We start from the raw sequence: 19,860 nt of genomic DNA, 5'->3' as shown, positions 1-19,860 counted from the left end.
CAAGTCAGAAAACACAACGACAAATCTGAAAACAAAATACCAAGTCAGAAAACACAACGACAAATCTGAAAACAAAATACCAAGTCAGAAAACACAACGACAAATCCGAAAACAAAATATCAAGTCAGACAACACAATGACAAATCTGAAAACAAAATGCCAAGTCAGAAAACACAATGACAAATCCAAGAATAGGTCTCTGCGGACCAAAAAGGGGGCGTTTCTCAAACGTTCAATGTCATTTTCATCTCATCTAAATTATAATGCCTGAATACTGCCTGATAAAGTAGCATTTATGAGAGCTGCGCAGCTTTTGTGTACAGCTGTTACAAGGGAAACCGTTCCAAAAGTGCCTCCTACTGGCAGAGAATCAATTTGCATGTTCAATAAGGCTGTTTTCTACTTTTGAACTGTGTCTTAAGGCTGTTGGATATAACGCAATTCGTTTGATTTTCCTAATAAAAAGACTGTTCAACTCTTAATATTTTGTATTTATATTCTCCCCTTTAAATTCTCTCCGCCCCACATAAAAAAATCCTAATTTAACATACCTCTGCCTGTTTTTTGGGGGGTTTTTGCATTCCCATTTGCTCAAATAGCAAAAGAAAAACCCACAATAGTATTTTCACGACTTATAAAAAGAATAAAAAAATTAGAGAGATACTGATAACGGCAGTCAGAAGAGAGTACTGTCAAATTTACACCACTCCCAGACGCTGAAGAAACACCCTCGCAATAGCGTTAACTAGTTTTTTGTATTCTGATTCAAAGGTAATATAATACAGAGTACAGTGTTGCAAATGTATGCATATTTTTGATTCCATAGTAAGGGCAATTCATACAATACATTTAAACTGAGCTACTTTAATACCATCTCCGAACTTTCTACCGCTAGTCTGCTGTTCTTTATAACTTGATTGACAGATGTCTCATCCAGTCTGCGGTAAGTAATCTATTCTCAAACCAATGGCGCTGTTTCAAACTATACCTACCTCTTCCGGGTTGTCTGATTTGTCGTTGTGTTTTCTGACTTGTTATTTTGTTTTCGGATTTGTCATTGTGTTTTTTAACTTGTTATAATGTTTTCGGAATTGTTACTGTGTTTTCTGAATTGTTATTTTGTTTTTTAGATTTGCATTTGCGGTTGTAATTTGTTATTTTGTTTTCAGAATTGTGATTTGTTTTGCACTTCTCTGCCACCGTAATATTGTCTTTAAATGTAATATAGTTTACAGTTATTGGTAACACTTTACAATACGGTGGCACTAATATGCATTAATTCATGCTTAACTAATGCACAGATAATCATGAGTTAATATATAACCATATAACCTAAACCATTTATTAATAATTACTGCATGAGCAACAAATGAACATTCTGCATGATTCATAGATTAAGTAATCAATAAATTGCTATTTGTTAAATGTGTCATAATGTATTAATTCCCTAATAACATTTTATATTAACTAATGTGTAAATTTGTGTGTTAATTACCACAATGGGTCAAAGCCATGCATAACATAATGATACCTTTGCAAATCATTATCTAATGATTAATTAAAGTAGACAAATGGAAGTTGAAGTACACAGCTTTGACCACTATGGTAATAAACATATGAATTCACATCATTAGTTAATATAATATGTTATTAGGGAACTAATACATTATGACACACTTATTTATTAATTAATCTATGAATGATATAGAATGTTCATTAGTTGCTAATGTAGTAATCATTAATAAATGGTTTAGTTCTTCATGAGTTATACATTAACTGGTGATTATCTGTGCATTAGTTAAGCATGAATTAATGCATATTTGTGCACTCGTATAGTAAAGCTTTACCCAATTATTATATGTTCTCTAATAGAATCATAAAGAATAGAATCAATAAAATGTCAATGCTTGACAAAGAAAATGTCCATAATATAGCCCAATCCCCAAATTGTGTGTGTGTGGTTTTTTTTTTATCTGACACAAATCCAGTGTGTTTTCCCAGCATACAAACAGCAACAATTGTATGCATTCTTATTTTCAAATGCATTTTATCTTGTGATGCTTAATGCAGCATGTTGACGTAAGTCAATACAACCTACAATTAAATCCACAGATTGGCGTGTATTGCAGCACGTCTAGTTTTCCAAGTAGATGTAATTGTTATCTGCCATTGTTTTGACTCCATCCGCAATTATGAAAGATAAGAAAACTGAGCACAGCTACTTACTAACGTCTAATTAGTTTATCAGTGTTGAAACGGTTCCGCAAAAGCCTTTTAGCAAGAAATAAGGTCTTGTGGGTAAACAAACTGCAGGGGGTGTGCAATAAATATCAATAAAAATGTTTCTTCAGTCACAGGAGCTTTCAGTTAAATGTCCAATGTGCTTAACTCTAATAAATAGAACAGAAGAGATTCAAGCTTTTGATTTGTGAAAGCCGGTTTATGCTTTGTTCGCTTGCATGGGTCTTTATGAATGCTGCATGAACGTGAACGCAGGGATTTGCTTTTAGGCTCTAGGAGAAGCTGTGTAAAGAGATGAACTGAAAAAAATTAGATACTGGCAAAAATAGGTAAACGTGACTGAAAATAAGACTAGTGTAAGATTATATGTGGGTGAACCTCACAAAGCTTGTCAAAAACATGTCTGGGCTGAGTTTGACAACAAAATATAAAGCCTATTATATATGTGACCCTGAACCACAAAACCAGTCATATGGGTCAATGTTCTGAAATAAGCTCAATCAAGCTTTCCATTGATGTATGGTTTGTTAGAATAGGACAATATTTGGCCGAGATACAACTATTTGAAAATCTGGAATCTGAGGGTGCAAAAAAATCTAAGTACTGAGTAAATCGCCTTTAAAGTTGTCCAAATGAAGTTCTTAGCAATGCATATTATTAATAAAAAATTAAGTTTTTATATTTTTACGGTAAGAAATTTACAAAATATCCTCATGGAACATGATCTTTACTTAATATCCTAATGATTTTTGGCATAAAAGAAAAATCGATAATTTTGACCCATACAATGTTTTTTTGGCTATTGCTAAATATATACCCCAGCGACTTAAGACTGGTTTTGTGGTCCAGGGTCACATATGTGCATATAGCCTGTTTTTAAGAGCTTCTTTTTGGTGTTGTGACATTATTTATATGACAAACTAGCACATCTCCACATCTAATTATTATCATTAGTGTAAAACATTTATTTATACTGATTATGATTTTATTTATTACAGTATTATATGTATGTGTGTGTTTATTTGATTATGTATATTCATTTAATTGTTTCTTGTTAATCTCCAGACAATATTGACAATTCAAGTATCAGACTTAATTTTGATTAAAATAAAGTCACATTGTCTAAACTCTAAATGGTATTAAAATAGGCTGTATCTTAAGATTTTGACTTTTTATTATTATTATTATTATTAAATTCCCCTATCCATGTGTGCTCAACCCACCTGGAAACTATAAAGGACTGCGATGTTGATCTCCACCAGTGCCTGGTCCTTCCACAGGGATGAAGTCTTCCTCGTGTCCAGCCCCATCATTGTAGCTACTTCCTGAAATGAAGGGAATTAATCATACTGTACATATAGACTATTCATACTGTATTCTCTCAAGATCTGAACCAAGGTTAATAGAACTGCCACTCGTGATCTGCCTTTATAGATCAGGAAGATCTGGAGCCACTGTAAGACTCTCTAAAAAGACATTCTATAGTCAAAAGATTGGACACACTTGACATGAATATGTCTTAAAAACCTTCTGATTTTAAATTATATTTGATAGATATATAACATCCAATGGGTTTGTAATAACACGAAGGTGAGTGAATGATCTTATAGATTATTAGGATATATTTGAGTATATATATTTATATGTGGTAAAGCAAGCTGATTATATAGGCCAGTTGGGCTATTATTGCCTTTTAGAAGTTAAAACTGTAAGTGAATTTATTTTTTAGCATAAAGGGAATATGGAGGAGAGATTGTAATACTGAATGAGTAACATAATGATGATTAAAAACAGCATGTTTATGAATTAAAATCTGCATAAATTAAAGAGAGCAATTTAAAACAGGATAAACAATGCGTAATATAGCGTATAATCAACTTAATCCATTGTAACGGCTCATCAAACACAAACGTGTCATTCCTAATGTCCTGTTGGGGTACAATTTCTAATGCATATGCATGACATTTATAATGATCAAATGTAATGCGGTCTGGGTTCAAACTGTGGTAATGCAGTATAAAAAGTACAACTTCTCAATGGTGCAGGGGTGATTTATGGCTGTCTGGTATGGTACCTCAAGTATGTTGTATCGAGAGCTGTCGCAGAAGTCTCTGACGCCGATCTCTGTCCCCATATACCAGCCGCTGAAGGGGCAGGCTGTGAACTCCAGTCCCCCGATCTCTAACAGCATATTAGACACAGCAGGAAGGCCATACCACTTTAGATTCAGCTCCTTAAACCATTCGAACCTAGACAGACACAGACAGCAGGACGGTCAATACTGAACCCAGCGCAGGGAGAAAAGTTGCATGCGGAAATGTTTTTCAGCGAAAGGTTCTTGAGGTTTATTTGCATAACATAATGTAGTCAGTAGAATATCTTGGCATATGCAGATGTACACCATTAAGCTTTTAGAGCATTCCGTTTACAGTTTCCATCATAATTTCTCTGTTAGTAAATGCGCACATAGTGAGCTGAAAACTGCCAAAACTGTTATTATCTCTAAACCGGCACCTGCAGGTTTCTCAGGTGTTGCGCTAAGAGGCCAAATCCGCCTGTTTCTGTTATTAATGCTGTAAACACAAGTACTCTGGTGGAATGGCTGATCCATTCAGAAGTTTTCACATAATTATTGCACTAAATATGGCGCCCATTACTGTCGCAGCATAATACCAGCATTTTCCCCCCAAAGAAACAATATGTAAATGCATCTCCTCTATTTACATATGTTTATTTGGCTAGTCATTTCTTTGAGCAGTTTGAGGCAAACTTTCAATAATGGGCATTATGTCAATTCAGGTAAAAGTTAAATGCTGACAATTGTTGTTTTTCTATTAGTGTTTCAAGGCTGTGGACATTTCCAACCTGATCTCATGGGAAAACAACTATTTTATGATTTTGTATGTATGAAATGAAAATGTATGATTTCTAGAAAAATAGTAAGCATGAGGGTCCATCCCTAAACATAACCCTAACTGAGGTTTGAGATTGTACAAAAACGTACAAATGAGATTATCCAAATTAGTCACTATAGGCCAAAATGTATAATAGTTATGAATTGTCATGAGATGCCATTTCCTAAGAATGTTTGACTTGTGCAGTTTGACTTCATAATGGTAAAATTGCTCACATATAAAAAAAGAAACACCCACACATTTTAAAACACAGAAACATTGAGTATATAAAACAGGTATGTTTTAGCCATCCTTCAACACTGAATTCAAGGTTTACTTCAAAATCTTCAAAAACGCCCTATTGCAGAGTGGCGCAAAATGCATTAGGTCCGCAAAGGTCATTTTCATTTACACTTAAAAAGCTGTTTATTTTTACACGTGGGCAGTATATTAGCAAAGTGTTCTGTTATTTATTAATTTCATTCAATTTAATTGCATTTGTCCACTTTTACCCTTTGATGAGAAGTTTAACTTTGTCTGCATGACTTTTGAGTTAGTATCTATCAATGCTTAATTTAATGGTAACTCATGCTAAATTCTTTTCAACACTGATTCATTAAAAAATATATAGATGCATGATGGACAATTCACTCTTATCTAGACCTGTGACACACAGAGTATCTCAGGACCCAAGTATCTGATCATCTGAGACACATCAGTGTCAAACTGACAGCATTAAACAAGTAAACTGAGGCAGGATCTGGAAAAAGGGCAAGTGCCACACTAGCCCATGTTCCTGAATATACGTGCACAAGAGGCAAGCTCTCAGCTTGAGTTCTCTGTTGCTATGCATCCTAAAGCTCTGCGCATTACAGCCTCTCTAATATGTGATTTCCCTTTGGTACGTACTGTATGACGCAGACTATTATCCGATTCTGGGTGGATGAACATTTGAAGTGTTTTAAGAACTGGTGTGATTCAATAATTTTTCTACACAAGCTTGATGAGCATTAGTGTGAACCCCAATACAACTCTACAATATGTTTGGTTCTTCTTACTTTGGATGTATGATGGGAACCTCAAGCACAAGATCATCAGGAATCTCAAAAAGCTCTGGATCATTTCCATTGGCTTGGAGAAGAAGGGGCAAAACATCAAAACGGCTTTTTGGAGCTTTCCATCCTTGCTGTATACAGATCTACAAGTCAAAAACCAACATTACAGTTGTTGTTTTTTTGGAATATGTTAGTTGGTCAACAAGCTAATGACCATCTTGGACCTGCTAAAGACTTCTTTGAGTCAGCTAGAAACCAGCTACCAGGTTCCAAAACACAGACACCAGCTTAAGATGGATTTTGCATGCCAAAAAACAACTCAAACACAATTAACAATCAACCAGTGATAACAAGAACTGCCCATGATGTCACAAAATATGTTTTTTATCAATCAGTTTGACTCTTTATTTTTGTATGTACTGGTAACATGCTTCAATCAATATGTCAGTAGGCGGCTTTTTTGATGCCTGTGACTCTGACAATCGAAACTATTGCAATGTAGCTTCCCATCTCACCTCTGTAAGCTCCACCGAAGCCGGATCTCCGAGAATGGATCCATCAGGCTGCTTGTAGCCTGCGTACCGGATCAACTGGCTGTTCCACACCCGGAATTCATGCTTCCCGTCTGTCCTCTGGGGGAAGATGGTAATAGCCGATCTGGACATCAGAGACAAGGAGTAATGCTGAGATCCCTCTGGTGGATTTATACTTCAAATCCTCTAATATAGGCAGTTTTACAGACTCCATGAAATCAGACTTGTGTGACTCTTAATCCATGTGTGTTAAACCAGTTTTATTTGTATAGTACTTTTCACAGTACGCTGCTTCACAGTTGCATATAGCAGATTAGAGCTGGACAATAATATAGTTTGTATTTTGCAACATGTTACGACTTGTGATGTATTTTTGTACATGTCTTGCTTTGCTGGTTCTTTCTCTCTCTTTTGTCCCACCCTTTCTTTCACAGGATTGGATCCTACCAAAGTGATCTCCAGATCTGACTGGTGCTAATGGGACCAAGGAGAGGCAATAAAAGGATCTGCAGCACATGAGGGGGGAGCTCTGCTCAACTTGTGATTTCCTGTTGTTCTATTGCACATGTGTTATTGGCTGCATCCAAAAACTTAGGCAGCTGAATTGCTGCCTCGCTGCCGTATGAGGCAATGACTTTGCAGGCAGCATTTTTGCACGAAGGCACCTCATGAAACTGATTTCGGACAGGCTTCTGAGGCAGCGTAACGGATTAATGATCTACAACAAAATAGAATAAGTTTTGGTGATAACTAAATGAATACTTAATTACTATAATATTGATTTCTCGCTAGAAATAACATCAAAAGTGCAAAAAGTTAGTCAGAAATATACACTTACACACAAACAGACCAGCAAATGCAACTTTCAGACGCCATCTTTATTTATTAGCTTAACCGTCACGGAATGGAACGCACTGGATTGTGGGATATCAAAGGCAGTGAAGGATACATCTATGCTGCCTTCAAAATTCGATCAGAAAAAGGTACCTCCAGAGACAGGAAGTAAAGCAGAATTTGGATTCGGATGTGCCTTGATGCCTTCCTGCCTAGGAATGCTGTCTACGAAGGCAGCATTTTAGAGCTTTCGGACGCAGCCATTGTGTGTTTGCTACAGTGTGTTGTTGCTGTTAGCTTGCCTGTTGATCTGCCTGTTGTGTGCAGTGTTAATTTTGGTTTTGAGTTGATAAATTGTTGTCCGTCTCATTTCCATTTTGTATATTTTGTAAAGTATTGTAAATATTCTTTTCCACACTTGGAAGCTGTAGGGGGTGAGTAGATTTACATAGATACACACACACACACAAATACACACAAACTGCTTTTACTACAGTAATACAATAAGCTTTTAATGAAGCAACTCAACATTTCTTCGTTACTAGTTCTAAAGTGACGTTTTGGAATTAGTAACGGAGGCTTGGGCTCAGCTGTTAAACTGTCAACTTTAGATTTGGATCCGTGGTGGAAGAAAGTAGTTCACACAGAAGAATGTATAAATATAAATATATATAACTATGGAAAAACCGATAAACGTCACTTTTAAAAAAAAGAGCTGATTGCCGTGCATTATTCTCCACATATAGCACGATCTGAACCCTAAACATGTTTTGTCAAAAAAGCCGGTTTTGTTTTTTACTGCAGAAGCCGACAAGCGCCCTTGTTGTTTTTGAACAGAAGCCGATAAGTCCATTTTAGCGAATCAGCGCACTGTATTCAGGTCAGGTGACAGGGCTACTTTCACTTTGAACAGACGTGCTAGCTGAGAGGAGTTTCGTCAAAGCTGACTAAAAGTGATCGAGGATGGATAATTTGATGAACCTGTGAAATCTTCTTCAGGGCGAAAAAGGAAAATTAAAGCTGAAACGTTTTCACGGAACCTTGCATGCGCGCGTTAAGCAGCGCGTTACAGTGGTGAGGGAAAAGCTCTGTGTATTGCGTGTAATCATATCCATACAGTTTTTGATCACAACAACAACAACAACATTTGTCAGGCATCTTCATTGTCATCTGAGGAGATTACAAAGATTAAACAAGTGTTTTTTTCACTCTAAAACACGAAATGCAGAGTTATCTGCTTTTGCCAAAAAGCGACTGTTGGAATGATCTGCTTTTGCTATAAAACAACATCATTCAATGAACTTTAATTTTTGTAAATTACATGTATTTGTTTAAGTTATTATTACTTAATCAAAACAACCCAACTGCAGTTTGATTGATATTACTTGGAATGCGCAAAAAAAAAAAACGTGATTTCTGAAAAAAAAAAAAGTTATCGTTTTTTGCAAATGAACTCTTCATATATATATATATATATATGTGCTGTATATAAAATAGGGGTGTCCCGAGATCGGGATCGGGTCAATTAAGCATTTTTTTAACTGATTGGTATTGGCTCTCCTAAGCCCGATCCACGGGTGATTCTTTAGCTCTCATGCAGGTGTCATACAATAGGTGGTGGTATGCACTTTCAACACTTCATCGCCATTAAAAGGAAAATAAAACACTCAAATGTGCGTGCGTGACGACAGTCTACAGTAATTTATTTACTATTTATTTTATCTGCCATCAGACTATCTGAGACGTCGTTGTCATAATGTGTTGCTATGGGTTGCATTCGCATTAGTGAACTTCATGCTTTCTAACCTTATCTCATCTTTTTTTCCCTTTATGTTGCAGTTAATCTGCTTATTGTACATATAAAATACAAGAAGTTTATATCAGTAGTCCCATATTAATAATTGTGACTCACAGTCTGTTCACCATGTCATTGTAACATGTTTACATCTACCAATGTCTCTATACAGTGTGTGCATATACAGAGAGATAGTGTGTATCTTATTACTTGAAGAGATATATATATATATATACAGTATATATATATATATATTATATGACCTTTTGACCTCAACTGTATAGTACATAGTAATTATTATATTGGATATTAGTGATAGATGCCCATTTTGACATTTGAGCCCCTGAGAAAGTCTCTACACATCTCTGTATATTTTGGATTTGAAATGTGCACCAAGCACTAGGAAAATACAAGTATCGGATCGGGGCTTGGTATCGACAGATACTCAATATTCAACATTCAACCTGGATCGGATCGGGGCCACAAAAAACCTGATCGGGACATCCCTAATATAAACAATCAAGAAGCTGAGAATTTGCTTTATAGTATATATTGCTTTTATTAGAGGTTACTCAATGTATGCAGTATTTTAGGTACTTTTGAAATAAAACAACCCCGTCTGTTCCATAAGCAAACATAATCATGCTTCATTGTTGAAAATACATCACACTGACGTTCAACAATATGCTAAGAGCATAAAGTGTCAGTCCAACTAATCTAAATAACAAGTCCCGTCACTCTCGAAATACAACTCTGGATGAAATTTGGGTCACCAGCCTGTTTGAAAAACTGCAGAGGAGCTTTTCTTGTTGCCTTGATTTGTTTATGTGCGGAAAAAGTGTGTAGGAGACCTCTGACGTTTATTCTGGCAGGTCCTGATGATGTAAGAAGCAAGCGCGGGGGCTTTTGACTGTATTAGAGCGTTTTCTCTCTTCTTGTTTTAATTTTCCCTTTCCTCACCCCTCTCTCACTCTCTCAGGCTCAAAATATTCTGTTAGACTGACGCTAATTAAACAGAACAGAGAGTAAGTGTCGTGTATGATTAGCTTTGTAACGTGGCAGCAGTGCCAGCGCTCAGCAATGCTTTGGCAGGTGTACTGATGGCTGTGGAGCAAGGTAGGGAAGAAGGCAAGTCGCAGAGAAAAGGAGATGCAGAAAAAGACAGGAAGAGAAAGGAGCTAATGAAAAATGGCCACACTAACCTGAGGTTTCCTTTGTTGGTGGCGTATTTGATGTGGTTGCAAATGTAATTAAACATTCCATGAGCGGTTGTGCAGTCTCGAGCATCGAACACCTCAAAGGGGAGAAATTCTTTATTAGGACACTTTTTTTTCATTATCACTGCATTTCAATAGACATCACACTGTTGTAGTGCTTGAAAAGATGAAGGGAATTGTTTAATGAAGGATGGCTTTTTGGAAGAAAAATCATGTAATACTAAAAAAACAACAAATAAAAAAACAATACAAAACACAATACCTGTAGTTTGGACCACTGGATTCGTCCCACACAGCGAGCTGCATTTCTCCATGCATGTTTGGCCCCATAGATCAGCTCTGTGTCCTTCAATTGATACGTTCCAGAAGTTTCTATCTCTTTTTTAACCTCTTCTAGCCGGTCAACATGAGCCTTTGAGCCGCATCTGTTCAGACAGAAGCCAAATGTATAAAAGCACATTTAGAAAAAAAATATTACAATTAGCTAGTTATGTACTGCAAAGTAAATAAATTAGTGCTGGGCAACGATTAATCGCGATTAATCGCATCCAAAATAAAAGTTTTTGTGTACATAATATATATGTGTGTAGTGTACTGTGTATATTTATTATGTATATATTTAAGAAAAATATGTTATGTTTATATATTAAATATATTTATATATAATATCAATTATATGAATATAAATATATACATGTAAATACACGTAAATATTTTCAAAATATATACTGTATGTGTGTGTCTTTATATATACATAATAAATTTACACAGTACACATACATATATTATATAAATAAAAACTTTTATTTTGGATGCGATTATTCGCGATTAATCGTTGCCCAGCACTAAAACAAATAAATAAATAATTTTGTCTTGAAAAAATAAATGCATAAATTAATTTGAGATATTTGTTTTTGGAGAATATATACCGCATCTTGAATTTAGTGTACTTCTTTTACTTAGAATGCCCAGTTTTAAAGCAAACATCTAACAACATTTTGTGAGCTTTAAGAAAAATGGCAATGGAGTAAGAACGATAAAATTAATTCATAATATATTCCCTGAAAAAAAAAGAATCTTATTATAAAGTGTAAAAAAGTCATTTGAAATCTTAAATTCATCTTTCTTACATAGTTTTGTTTGTCAAATAAATTATTTTATATATATTTTTTTTAAATAAAAACAAAAAAATAAATATATAACCACTCTTTGGTGCAAAAAATAAAACCATATATATAAAATTTAGTTTTATTTATTTTATTTGTATTTTTTGCAGCGATGAAGGATGTTTACATATGATACAGTGTGCATTAGATTTAAATAGTTCTCCTGCCTTTTGATTGATGTGTAGTACTGGTCAATAAAATCTGTTGCAAGCGGTAGCAGTTCCTCTTTTCTTCGGACTTCATCTGGTTTGCGACTGTGCTGGTTTGGCATCATAACAGAGCCTATACAAACTTGCTCAGTGCAGATCGGTACCTGCAAACAAAAAGCAACTAGCACAATAAGAAGACTGACTGTGCAAATCCAAACATGCTACATCACTCACGGAAATGTGCTACAGATAGCATTGTGCCTGTCTCACACATATCGTGTCTGTAGGAGTGTAACTGCAATCGCAGGCACAAGTTGAGACAGCATTTCTGCTGTATATCAGAACTGGAGGTCTATACAGAAAAATAAAGTGACGTCTGGGTGACTTCCTTTAATTACCACCATAAATTATAAAAAGTCATGAAATTTAAGGGGCAGCAAATTTGCACCTAAATACTATTTTTAGTGCTTTTTTTCTAGCAATTTTAGGTTACTTGTATAAAGCCTATATGCAAACGATATAAAAAAAGATGGCATTTTCTGGTAAGGGGGTTATGGGACGTGCCAGCGGTGACATTTCTGCAAAATGATACTATTGTGATTCCGGCACATCTCTCACCACTTTCAAAGTGAAATGCCCAATGTGTGGCGATAAAAGCGTGCTCATTTTTAACTAAAACAGATCTACATCAATCTGGCAACATTTTGTTATGTTGGTTGTTTTACATATTGCAGCAGTTTGGAATTGAAATGTTTGGTGAGTAGTTGTCACGAATCCGGTCCGTGGTTTTCCATCTGCTCTCCACCAGAGGTCGCCTTCTGATTACACTGACTCTCACACCACACAAACTGTTGCACGTCACCGTGGACTACATTTCCCATGCTCCATTGCACTGATTGGACTCACCTGCAGCCAATCACACACACACTATATAACAACCACTCTAACTGCCGAGTATTGTCTGCGTTTATCATTCTCTTAGAGGTAACTTTACGGAGCCAGTATCCTGTCTGAGTTTAGTCTAGTTCCTATTTCTAGTCCTGTTTCGTAACGTCTTTGTAATTTGTAATTGCCTGTTCCTGATAACCTGCCTGTCTTGGATTTCTCTCTCGTCTTGTTGTTTGGATTCTGTTCGCACCTCGCCTCGATTAATATCTGTTTTTGGATTACTCGCCTGCCTCATCCTCTGGATTATGTTCGCCGTTGATTGACCTAAGCCTGTTTATTGGATCACTCTTCTGTCTTGCCTTCTAAATACCTGTTTGCCATTGTCTGACCCTTGCCTGTTTTGAATATGTTTAAGAATAAAGCTTTGCAGATGGATCCGCACGTCTCTCGTCTCAGTCGCCCTGTTACAGTGATGCAAAACGATTAATACTCTGTCACTTTTGAAAATGACACAGCACCTACATTAAAGCAACACAATAGTGGTAAAAAAAAGCAAACGTGAGATAAAAAAACTTTTGCTGAAGCAACCATGCCATTTTAACTCTTTGAGCTCTTTTACTGTGGTTCACTCGTACAAAAGTGCAACGTTGTACCAGGTGAGCTACAGAGCAAGTTTACATCAGAAAAGCCATACACCTGGAGATGGTTATGTGATGCATACATGAAATTAGTTTACAAATTACTTTGGCAAATGTGCTTTGATGTGATAACGTAACGTCTTTATTCGTAGATATTGCAACATTGCAACCTGTTAAAATTTTTAATAATAGTAATAATTAATAATAATAATAATAATAATACGTTTATTTTATATAACGCCTTTCTGCTAAATTTTAAGTTGGGAATGTTGTTTATCATATTCTAATCTTATTCCAGGCATGTGAAACCAACACGCAGAGCTTCAGAATTTATTGTATATGTGTTTCATGATCATATTCCTGGAAAACTAATGAAAAACATGTTGTTGAGAACATCCAATGGCTGGATAAGTGGCAGGCTTCATCAGAGCCTGATAAGAAGAAACAAAGAGACAAATGGAAGTCGCTCATCGCCTTGAGGAAAATACTCATATGGTCACTATAATAAGATTAGATTTGAAGTGCACTGTCACTTTCTGTAGCTGCTAATATGTTCACTGGATTAGGGGTGGAACGGCAAAGAAAGAGCTGAAAAATAACAACAAGCCTGTCCAAGCTAGTGCTGTTAATTAAGGACTGGCTTGGTTTATTATCCCAAACTGCCCTTTCAGTAAGCATTTAAACCATGACTGACCCATAACCCCCCGACAGTTTCAGAGTAGCTCAGCCAAAAATAACCAAAGTCCCTTTAAAGTAAGGGTTCATTAAACGGCCATCTTGATAACACCCTCATAATTCTCATTAACTTCAAGTTCATGTCATACACAAAAAAACCACAGAAAAAAAAAAGAAATAGGTAATTGTGACTTTTTATCTCACAATTCTGGCTTTTTTCCTCACAATTGCAAGTTTATATTTCACAAGTCTGAGTAGTGTTGTCAAAAGACCCGGTATTTCGGTACCAGGTCGGTACTAAAAAATTTAAACGTTACGGTACTTGGCTTTTTTAAGTACCGGTGGTACGAGTACCCGGTCAACCCGGTTCCTGATGCGCTATCCGAAAGCTATCCTCTTCCAGTGTTGCCAAGTCCGCGGTTTTACCGTGGAATTGGGCTGCTTTAACACTGTTGCCGCGGGTTGTTTTTCATGTCCACTGGTTGAAAAACGACCCCATTAACGTGATATTTAGCCCCTGGAATGCGAATTTTACCAGGGGAACCCTGCCAAAACATGCCTATTTTATCCTCGGAACGCGATTTTTAACTGGGGACCCCCTCGAAACGCGATTGGGCGGGTTTTGTTGTGAAAACCTGGCAACCTCATCTTAAAAGCAGTGGTGACCTCAAGAGGAGGAAACGCATCAAACTAACAAAACACCCCGATCAATTTCAAGCAGGTAAGTTTCAATTACATTTTTTATATCATCAAAACCTAAAACAGACAACAGTTTACAGATGTTTTTCAGTGGCAGCAGAACTATGACTAAACTTTTGGGTGAAACGTGTTTACTTTTTTCATACTTTTATTACATGTGTAAAAACTTGAAACAATTTTAAATAAGTATAAAGAATGGCATTGGTTTTGTACATTAAATTTTTTTTTAACGTTATTAATAAAAATGTTGTTCAATTAGCATGTTTTTGTGTTTTGCTTTGGTACCGAAATTGGTACCGAGAACCGTGGATTTTTACTGGTATTGGTACCGAATACTGAGATTTTGGTACAGTGACAACACTAAATCTGAGGTTATGTCTTGTGATTCTGAATTTTTATCTTGCAATTAATTTAGATATAAACTCAAAATTTAAAATTATTGTGCGATAAAAAGCCACAATTACCTTTTTATTTTTATCTAATGGAAAATCTTTCATAAGTAACACATTGAATTAAACATGAAATTTGAAAGTAGAAAATTGAAATACTATGTTTTTTGTAAAATATATTTTAAACTTTTTTTACAGTGTAGATTTACATGAATACTCTAGAGCTATTCTTAATATTATTGAAATACAGAACTGAAATTAAATATAAAGTAACACTGTTCACTACCCATATTAAAAGATTTGACATTGCCTTCAAACCGCATTAATTTTTCTAAAAGTGATCTGTCTCCAGATCATTACTTGCTCCAGCATATTATAACTTACCCATGTATCCCATCTGTGGCATGTACTGGGACACCTGTGTGACTTTACCTACCCAAACAAGCATTTATACTAATGGCGCTTAGCACAAGAACGGTAAAAATAAAATAAAGACGTTCATTAGATTCTTCACATTCACCCACCATAAGGGACTGTGAATGCAGCCTTGCAGCTGTCATATTCTGTAGAGTTGGAGATGCAACCCAAAAATCCTTCAGAATGTGATATATTATAAATCATACCATCTGTAATTAGCATCAATTAGCATGCAAAGCCAGCCTCTCACGAAAGTACACAGAACTTCATGACCCCCTCTTGGAAGGATGATTCAGATTTAGAGAGATGTTGAGAGTTCTGCAAACATGTTGTCATACAGACTAGCGTCTACAGCGAGAGACGAAGGCTAATTTTAAACCTCAGCTCATTTATGACATATGGATCCTATAGGAGCAGCAAAATTGGAAGCAAATGCTAATAGCAAAAGTCAGTTCTAGTTCTGCATCATGTCAAAATGATTCATAATTATGAGTTTTTGGCATGTAAAATGGCTAATGTTTTTTTGAGTTCTCCCACTAAACTGTTGCGGCATAATGTAAAAACAACCAAGATGGCAGCAGCTATAGCTACGTTGTTGGCAACCGCAGTTTGAAATGGCATTTTAATATAGCCAGTCTATTTTGCAAGAAGTGAATTAAGGTAGCATTTTTCGGTCATTACCAATAAAGCCGCACTTGGATCCATTTTGGTATTACGCATGTTGCCATAGAAACAGTTCATTCTTGTGTCTGTGAACCGGAGTAGAATCTAAGAGTTCTCATTTTGTAATTACGGTAATTCCGACCCAACATGAACGCCTCGTTAACCTTTGACACTGAGCCATTCCTGATTTTTCTTTCTTTCTTGTTGTTATCATATTACTTTTGAAACATCTGAATAAACAATGAAATAATGATTTTGATGACAGTTGCTTCAGAGACTAAAAAATGTACTGAAAAAAAAAAACTGAATAACAACAATGGTAGCTAGAACCATGGTGTTTTTTGTTTTTTTTTGGAATTGTACATGGAAATATGGTATTTTTAATGACTTTCAACCATGCAAATACATAGCATGAAATGACAGGAAGAGGAAGTTCCTCTTCATCATGCAATCGTTCAAAGTTTGGATTGACAAATCTTTGAATCTAAATTGATTTCGACTTTCTTACACCTAAATCGCATTCAAAACAAACTGATACCTCAATACTATTCAAATTCAGGAAAAAATGTAGCAGCACTTCACAATAATTTGTTAACATTACTAAAGTCATTAGCTAACATGAACTAGCAAAGAGCAATATATAATTTAAAGCATTTACTAATCTCTGTTAATGTTGGTCAATAAAAATACAATTGCTCAATGTCAGTTCATGGTAATGGTGCATCGACAAATGTAAACAGAAAAAAAACATTATTTTAAAAAGTATTATTAAATGTTAAAATTAACAATAACTAAGATGAATAAATTCTGTTGGAGTATTAGTTACTGTTAGTTCAAGTTTACTAACATTACACTAAAAATAGTGTAGGATTGAAAAGATATGCACTTAATTGCTAGTACATTTTTCTAAATAATTGCAAAGAAATGGCAAGTAAAAATGAATGAAGAATTTTTGAAATATTAAAAGCTGAAATAGTGTTTTCTTGCAGAACACTCTTATAATCTTTATTGGTAACACTTTACAATAAGGTTCATTAGTTAAACATTAGTTAATATATTAACTAACATGAACTAACCATGAGCAATACATTTGTTACTGTAATTACTAATCTACGCTAACGTTAGTTAATAAAAATACAGATGTTCATGTTAGTTCACAGTGCATTAACTAATGTTAACACGATTTTAATAATGTATTAGTAAATGTTGAAATTAACATTAACAAAGATTAATAAACGCTGTATAAGTGCAGTTCATTATTAGTTCATGTTAACTAATGTAGTTAACTAATGAACCTTATTGTAAAGTGTTACCTCTTTATCTAAAATTTAAAAAAAAATCATTTTAGAACATAATATAAAGAAATTAAAACTTAATGTCAAGTGTTGTGTCAAGTCATTTTAATTCAGTTCTGAATGGCGCACAACCCGATTTTTTTGTAAGGGCTCTGCTGTGTCAGTAATGGCAAAGATGCTATTTCTTTATACGCTCAACTAAATGTAGTTCATACATATAAGCCTACCTAGAATCAACATCAAACATACCTCGCTGGAGCTGAGATGTAAAGTATCATTGCATAAAGCTCCAGTTTCCCAGTTCTTGACTTTCATGAATCTGGGACACTTGGTGGGACTTCCATTCTGCACAGTCTTAGTGGGGGAAACTCTCCCATGGGACTGCGGCTGTGGAGGAACAAACATTACACCTCATTATTAGCAACTTGCCTCAAATTTGTCCATCAGCAAACACTTTTATCCAAAATGACTCCCTGTACACTAATTACAGGAACAATTCTCACAACAGTTTCCAAGAACAAATAAAAAGAACAGTTTGGTTATCAACACAGACATTTAACCTTCATTATTACACTCTTAATGTTTTCACAGAAGAACCATTTTTGGTTTCCGAAAGAACTTTTCAGTAAATGGTTCTTAAAATAAATATTTTTCTAGAACATTTAATTATCTAAAGAACACTATTCCACTATAAAGAACCTACTGTGCAATGGCAAGTTTCCAGGGAGGTTAAATATCCTTCATGTTAAAATGACTTCGTCATGATGTGGTCTTTTACTCCCAACATCTGAGCTGCTAAAGACGCAGTGGATTACATTTGTTTTTGAAGGGAATGCGCCCCCGGATCTACCTAAATGTGTCTATGTTCACTCAAATCATTCGTGATTCACCTACAGAAGAAGTGATTTTTTTTTTAATTAATATTTGCAAATCGCCTTTCCTAATGATGTGCTAGTTAGCAAGTTTCACTATGAATGCGGCTATAGTTTATAGTCTCTCAGAGAGCGGCTCGGAACAGAGGGTCGGGGTGAGCAGAGCTCATTTGCATTTAAAGAAACATGCAACAAAACGACTTGCTGTAAACAGAGCTGTAAATGGGTATTGTTTTACGTTGAAAAATTTTAACCAAAGTATGTTATAGACTTTTCATTAAGACCCTAAAGAATCGCATCAAACTGTGGAAAATGGGCATCCGATGACCCCTTTAATGTACTTGTTTTGCGTACCAGAAAATCGGTCATGTCCGGCAATGTATGCATGGCTTGCAGCGCTTAAGTTATAATACTGGGTGTTAAATAATAAAATGTTAAAACGTGTGCTCTTATCATTCTATGGACAAAATCCCGTGAACTTTGCACCGATCGGGAGCTGTATATGCATATGTGCGCTCATCTGTTTTCAATGCAGAAAAAAAAAATGTTCTGATGTTTATTCATGTTCATTTCGTGCTTTACGTAAATATGAAAAGACGATCGGTTCACGTGTTTGAACTGAGGCAATACTGATCTGTCATGACACATTAAAGAGCCACAAAACGGTTTTTATTGTTAGAATTTCTTGATAAAAAATTACAAAATTTGAATGCTGAGAGTCCTGAGACCTTGTTTCATTCCAGAAGTGACCTGCTGGACGTTGTCAGTTTCCTCTTTGCTCTGCAATGTATTTTTCACTGCATGAGAACACGGTGTGTAGTGTGAGAGTGGCAATATTTGTCGTAACTAAGGAGGGCAGGTCTCTGCGAATGGTCAATTGACAGCAATGAACTTCCTTTGCAAAGTTCTTTATTCTTATGTAGCTATTTTAACTATCAGCAGGTAAAGGAATGACATGACTTACTCAAAGGCGTCAATGGGATAATCATCTCTATTAAGCAAAGATCAAATTGAGCTTTGATTTTCAGAGAAAACAGAATACTCTCAATGACTTGCCATTCAAAAGATGACTGTAATTTGCCACATGCACAAATGTATGAGAAGTTGACATTGTTAATCCAATGGAAATCAATCTAGCAGCCATTATATTCCTTATGAAAACCCAGTTCACAGGCCGACGGTTTCGGCACCACATCACTCGTATAATTGTGGTGGTTTCTGTTGGTATGAATGCAAACTTCAATATCAGCCTTGGCCCATTATGTTCGCTGTCCCCAGGAAGAATAGTGGGCGTCCTTCTCCTCAATTGATTCTCCTCAGAAGACAGATCAGTCCTTCTCTGTCTCTGGCTACACAACACACGCACTGTACACGATTATTATCTCAAAGTCACCACGCTGCACTCGGCTGGCAAGGAATGCGCCACACTCATGTTTACGC

General features: G+C 35.7%; 1 protein-coding gene across 1 annotated transcript in view; it reads right to left on the bottom strand.

The window, feature by feature from the left end:
* The window catches only part of LOC107599142 (nitric oxide synthase, brain), a 57,408-nt gene that overhangs the window by 26,131 nt on the left and 11,417 nt on the right, over window positions 1–19,860 (bottom strand). Inside the window, exons 4-11 of the mRNA XM_016290652.1 lie at window positions 17,798–17,935; window positions 11,903–12,048; window positions 10,832–10,994; window positions 10,555–10,646; window positions 6,706–6,847; window positions 6,194–6,333; window positions 4,316–4,490; window positions 3,465–3,566 (exon numbers count right to left, since the gene is read on the bottom strand). Of these exons, the coding sequence (XP_016146138.1) occupies window positions 3,465–3,566; window positions 4,316–4,490; window positions 6,194–6,333; window positions 6,706–6,847; window positions 10,555–10,646; window positions 10,832–10,994; window positions 11,903–12,048; window positions 17,798–17,935 (1,098 nt within the window). The remainder of the gene's footprint in view (window positions 1–3,464; window positions 3,567–4,315; window positions 4,491–6,193; window positions 6,334–6,705; window positions 6,848–10,554; window positions 10,647–10,831; window positions 10,995–11,902; window positions 12,049–17,797; window positions 17,936–19,860) is intronic.

This window comes from Sinocyclocheilus grahami, unplaced genomic scaffold, assembly GCF_001515645.1.
Source record: "Sinocyclocheilus grahami isolate Dianchi unplaced genomic scaffold, SAMN03320097.WGS_v1.1 scaffold261.1, whole genome shotgun sequence".
NCBI lineage: Eukaryota > Metazoa > Chordata > Actinopteri > Cypriniformes > Cyprinidae > Sinocyclocheilus > Sinocyclocheilus grahami.
The sequence above is the reverse complement of the archived record's forward strand: the minus strand, read 5'-3'. Positions and strand labels throughout refer to the sequence as shown.